This window comes from Podarcis bocagei (assembly GCF_964188305.1).
Source record: "Podarcis bocagei genome assembly, chromosome: 14".
Lineage (NCBI taxonomy): Eukaryota > Metazoa > Chordata > Lepidosauria > Squamata > Lacertidae > Podarcis > Podarcis bocagei.
In genome coordinates this window covers 45,477,277-45,483,276 of record NC_138139.1, presented here as the reverse complement: position 1 = coordinate 45,483,276, position 6,000 = coordinate 45,477,277, and the positions used below count along the sequence as shown (strand labels likewise).

Sequence of the window (6,000 nt, the reverse complement as noted above, 5' to 3'; positions counted from 1 at the left end):
AAATGGGTAGGGAGAACCACGTACACCACCTTGATCTCTTTGGAGGAAAATATGGTATATAAATGTAATAAACGTAATCATAACAAAAATAAACATCACTGAGAAATATGCTAGCATAAATTTCTCATTGATGTTTGCAGAATACCAGGTACAAAATGAGATGGGCAACCTAGTTTTTAAATCTTGGTTAGGACTCTTGTCTTCTTAGGAGCAGTTAGAAACCCACATGCTAAATATATCAGAATCTGGGCTGCATAGTGAATTGTTTTCCTACACCGATGATGGTGTAAATCCTATTCTGGCCACAAAGGGAATGTAAAGTGCCAAATCCATCTCAGTTCCAGCACCATAAACCACAGTGGGATTTCATCAGGTATTTATTTGACTCCTGCATGCTTGCAGCTTCCTCGGAAAAATCCCTCTATTTAGTGTTTTCCCCCACTCCAAAATTCCTTCTTTGCCTTCTGAAATGTTGGGCTGATTTTCTCCTCCTTATGCAAAATTAACGGAAAATATAGACTGCGTCCCATTTTCTTAATTAAAATACAGATTTTAAAAATGGTAACCAATCTTTGCTTCTACACAAATCTTTGTTGTGCAGTTATTCTATGCTGCGAATTAATGTTTCATTATTCTCTCTATGAATGCTTAATGATCTTTCAAGATTATTTTAAATGTTTTCCTGGAAGCTCAGCCATTACAAAGCAGCTGCTCAATAACATATATATTTTATGCTTATATGTTTATATTTTAATATTCATTTGGAAAATCCACCCTAAAAAGTTGTGTTTACTCTTTATAACAATGTAGGAAGGAAGGCTTGTTAAATTGTCAATAACCTTCCTCCAACTGTGAGTCATCTGGCTAATTAATGAAATTTAGTTCTTTTATGGTGTTATGAGTTTGACTGACTCAGTTAGCAGTAATGAGACGATTTGCTGGGGTTTTGCCTGACAGACTTGATGGGTGATTTGGGGACAAGAGAAAGGGGCTTCAGTGATCCTTAATGTTGTCTGGATTGCAATGTCTATCCAGGCTATGGGTTTTGACACACCTGAAAGAGTTTGGGGTGGGGGGGGGTGCAGAACAGAAAGTTAGAAACAAGTTTGGATTTGGGAAAAGACAGCTATGTAAAATGTGTAGCTCAAGTCGGCTAGCCTCGGAGCAGATTGGTTTGTTGCTTTGTAGAATCTGAAGCAGCCGCATTCCACCTAATGATAAGGCCGGTCCTACCTGTAGGATCCACAAGGGAAAAGCTGGATTTGTGATGGTTTGGCTTGCCAAGTGTAACAAGCTCTCAGGGTACTCCCAGAAGGTTACCTTAGATCACAAACTGGTCATTCAGGTCTGATTTTTCTTTGTGCACATCTGGTAGGTTAGCACCTACACATTTACATTTTTCAGTCATAATACTCACTGGTGTGCAGCCACTTGCCAACCATACCAGTGGTTGGAGCTCACTCAGCCCCAAGTGCTTTCCTGTGCCTTCCCTCAAGTACTCCCGCACACCTCAACTACTTTTTTCATCATCATCATCATCATTAGAGCCTGATGATGTACTGTGACTGCAGTCTCGCAGCCAGGTAATCGCCCACATTTACTCTCTGGAGATTCTGAGTATCTGATATGATCCAGTATGAACGTGGCTTGTAGCCATCAGCGGATATAAGTTTACTTGTGTCACAGGAGCGTGCAATTCAGTAATCACACAATTCAAAACTGGAGTTAACTTATTATTAGCCAAAGCACAATCTCTACAGTCTTGGTGGCGTGTCAGGCCTAAAGCGCAGAGCAGCTCATTCCTGGTGGACTTATTCTATGAAAATCAGTTGCTGAGGCTGAAAGTCCTTGCCTCCTCACAGCCGTCTAAGTCCTCTCCTGCTCAAGGTTTTTTTCCAAGTAATTGGAGACTGCGCCTGCATGCAGCCAACCTCTCCTCCGCCCTTTGCATGCCTCTTCTGGTTCTGGGAGACAAGTGGGGAGGGGAGGACTCTTCACCAGCCTGACTCATCTTTGTCTCTTGGCCTCCCTCTTCCAACTCTCCTGCTTCAGCTTCAGCCTCTGATTCCTTCCACTCTTCCTGCATAAATGACAAGTTTTTAGCTACCAGCTATTAAGTAAACAACACAAAATTAGAGTACAGTGGTACCTCGGGTTACACACGCTTCAGGTTACACACTCGCTAACCCAGAAATAGTGCTTCAGGTTAAGAACTTTGCTTCAGGATAAGAACAGAAATTGGGCTCCGGCAGTGCGGCGGCAGCAGGAGGCCCCATTAGCTAAAGTGGTGTTTCAGGTTAAGAACAGTTTCAGGTTAAGAACAGACCTCCAGAACGAATTAAGTACTTAACCCGAGGTACCACTATACAGTAGTAATATTATTGCATGTGAAATTCCTCAATATAATCTGAATATGTTAAATTTCCTCACATGCGTAATAAACCATTTACTCAACCTTTATTAGCCTTCCCCTGAACAAAAAATTAACTGGAACAAATAATCCCAAACTGCAATAAAAGCAACAAAGTGAATGTAGGGAATCTGATCTGTTTGGAAAAAAAATAAGCTAGGGCCTAACAAAAAGGATAGGAAATCTTTGAGCCCCTCAGAGACGAAATCTGAACTGTGATATTTGAGGAACACTTTGAACTTAAACAAGAGTGTCAACACAGCAGTAATATTTGTGAAGGAGCAATATAAAAAAAACCAAAGAATAGTTCTCTCTAGGGATTAATAAAATGACAGTAGAGAACTTGAAAGGTATTCTGAGGAAGGTCAGACCCAGCAGTTTCTGAACTATGAACAAGGAAATATATATAGAGAGAGAGAGAGAGGGAGAGAGAGGGAGTTTTTCACACCTTTCATATCATCCTTCTACGGCACTTACAACAGAAATCATGGACATAGCACAAAATGGAAATCTTCTAAAATGCTTCAGATTAATGCTGCAGCAACAATCTTACATTGGTTACTAACAGTCCCAATCCCATTTCCAGTCATCATTTGCTAATCTCTCAATGTAAGGAGCTCAATATAGAGAAAATAATAATTATAGGATTGGCTTGTCAGCCCTACTGTGTACACACAATACCTTTAAAGCACATTTTAAGGACATCTCCCCCCCTAAAATATAAATTGTAGACTCTGTCCTTTGTTAAGGGTTACTGGGATTTGTATCTGTGAGGGGTAAACTCACAGAAAGAGTGTGTTTGAATGTTCTTTAAAGGTATACAGTAGTATGTATTGGCTGCCCTAACTTTGCTAATACTGCACCCTGAGTGAGGGAATTTTTGGGCACAATCCCATAATATTTCTTATTATCACAGTAATTCATTCCCATACAGTTGCTTTCTTCTCTGTAGGTACCTGTATTGTTGTTGTTATTCTATTATTATTATTATTATTATTATTATTATTATTATTATTATTATTATTATTATTTATTATTATTTAGTGCCCCCTTTGTCTTGGCACCCTATGCAGTAGAACTGCCTGCACCGCCCCAAGTTTGGAACTGGCTGCAGTTATGGGGTAAACCAAGACTTTTTTGGGATGCTAATGTTGTGAACCCCTCCACTGCAGGCTCAGGGTGAGTATATATGTGTACACAAACTATATAGCCCCTAAACTAAAGACACCAGTCTCTGCTATGTCTCACCCCAAAAGGAAACATAAACCCAGAGTAAGCTCCGGGATCCCCTGGAATCTCGCACCGCTCCGAGATTGGGGTGCCAGGCAACTGGATCCCCGCAGCTTCCAGACTGCTCCTGATCACCTAAATGTTTGCATATACATCCATGCAAGTAACCTCGCGTCTAGTTTGGCCCGAGTTAACACCCAGGCGGGGCGAAAAGTGTTTTTAACCTTGAATTTAAAACTGCCGTGAGGCGACCCAGGGGTGCCAACTTGAATAAAATATGGGAGGCAAGAACCGCTCCGCATAATCGATCACATGACGCGGTGTACTATTTGAATGGCAATGCCGACCGACTTTGGGGGAACCCTGCACCCTCAAATATTTTATTGGAGGGCCGAAGCCCCCTCCTTAGTCCTAAGGAGCTGGCTCCTCTGACCCGCCCTGAATGAATAACAATAGCTGCCGTTGTTCAAACGACCAAAGGAATCGCTCGCGGAGGTGGGCGCTCTTTTGATTTCCTCGGGCAGTTGAGGGGGGCGGTTTTGGTTGCTTCGCTTCTTCCCAGAGAAACTATGCGCTTTATTTTTAACGGCGGTTTCCCGAGCGATTGGGCAGCCTTGGGAAAAGGGGAGCGGCGGCGGCGTCCCTTCCTCGAAGGTCGCCTGAGGGAAGCCGCAGCAGCCCCCCATTTCCCCTCACGGAAACCCGGCCTTTCGGAGCGGCAGCGGCGGCACTGCTGCCTTGTGGCGGAGCGCGGCTTCGAAGGAGGGACTGGGCTTGAGGCGGCCTCTCCTCCTCCTCCCTCCCACATAATATTTCTTTCTCCCTTCCCCGGCGTGGGTCACATGAGCAGGGGCGGGCGAGCCTCGCTAAGCAGCAGCAGCAGCAGCGACAGTCGGAGAAGCTCCGCTGAGGAGAAACGAGGCGAACGAGGGCATCGGCGGCCGCCTCGGAGCTGAGGGGAGCCGGAGCCGCCGGCCGCCAAGCGCCCCCCTCAGGAGTCCGCGCGGGCTCCTCGCGACGCCTCTAACATCGCCCAGTGCTCGGCCAGCAGCCCCAACATGGACGAAGACGGAGGAGGAGGAGGAAACGGTGAGTAGTGGCGGCAGAGGAGTTTGGTTTGGGAGCTTTATGAGGCGGCGGCGGCCGTAGCTGCAGCAGCGGCGACGGCGTGGAAGACCATGTATAAGGGGGACTCCCCCCTCGCCTTCACACGCAGAGAGACCAGAGTGCCTCTGAGCGTGTGCAGAGTTTCCCCCTTTAACGCAGGGATTATTAGACATTTTTGGAAATAGTCTGTCAGCTTCATCCAGGGAGGATCAGGGGAGAGATCTGTGTGTGTTTGGTTTGGGTCACCCTATTTCATCCTTGCAACAATCCTGTGAGGTCGGTTGCCAAGTTGGGCGGTGTCGGTCCCAAGAGTGTGACAAACCGGAGAGCTTCTTATACCAGCGCAACTTGACTTCCACTATTTTGTTTATGTTTTTGGCTCTGCGAATTTTAATGCCTCTTGTTTGGTTAGTCCCCATAGCGAACATATGTGATTTGGGCGATCAGCTGCATCCTTCCTGTCGAGGTCCAGAGCAAACTTGCCTGATACTTTAAAAAAAAGAAAAAAACCTCTCTCTCTCTGTTTTGCTTTGGTAAATTGTACGTGTGATTCGTGTGTGGGGAATGAAACCAAGTACCAATTTCTCGCTCTCCCAGTTCTGCACTTGAGGGAGTTTAAAATCCTTTCCAACAACACATGATTACATTGTCATGTCAGTGAAGTGCATTTTGATTCAGAGAAGAATTGAATTGACAGGGTCAAGTATGCAGATATATTCCACCCTCTCAGAATAGTCTCCACACAGCTTGAGGATTTTTTTGGGCTTCGGTGGACTTCTGCTCCTGTTCCTGACACGTACCCCAAGCACAAAGATCACACCCTTGCCTTCCATGTACTGGCCTGTTTCTATACAGTACTTGCAATCACCAATGAAGATTAAAGTCCTCCTTGCAACACCCGTAAGCATGCACTGAATTTTGGAAACAGCTGACTCCTTTTACTATGCTTTTGACCAGCCCAATTGTAATCACAGTTTTGAGGGACAGGCTGATTGGCATTAAGTTAACCATTTAAATGATTTGAGTGATGAGTGATCCTTGTTCTCCTGAATGACGCCAGTCACCATGTCCCTTGCTTCTTTTGTTGCCCCACTTCTCAGTTTCCAAATTTAGTTTTGCTATATGTCAGAGCTTGAGTTGGGTAGTTTGATCCAGACAGCCCAGAACTGTGTTGCTTTTTACTTTTTTGCAGGGCAGGGAGGAACTCTGTGAGCTGGCAGCTGCTGTCAGTGTGTGGGGCTAGCTAGCAACCT

At 44.9% G+C, this 6,000-nt stretch overlaps 1 protein-coding gene and 1 long non-coding RNA gene across 2 annotated transcripts in view; one reads left to right on the top strand and one right to left on the bottom strand.

The window, feature by feature from the left end:
- Nucleotides 1-438: 438 nt before the first annotated feature.
- LOC308573110 lies at nucleotides 439-3,765 on the bottom strand. Its single transcript, XR_014001922.1, has 2 exons — nucleotides 3,659-3,765; nucleotides 439-2,080 (listed from the first exon to the last, which is right to left on the bottom strand). It is a non-coding gene; the product is annotated as an uncharacterized lncRNA (long non-coding RNA).
- Nucleotides 3,766-4,538: 773 nt separating this feature from the next.
- CYTH3 (cytohesin 3) overlaps nucleotides 4,539-6,000 on the top strand; it is a 73,952-nt gene continuing 72,490 nt past the window's right edge. The window contains exon 1 of the mRNA XM_081169659.1: nucleotides 4,539-4,729. Within this exon, the coding sequence (XP_081025785.1) occupies nucleotides 4,699-4,729 (31 nt within the window). The 5' untranslated portion in view covers nucleotides 4,539-4,698. The remainder of the gene's footprint in view (nucleotides 4,730-6,000) is intronic.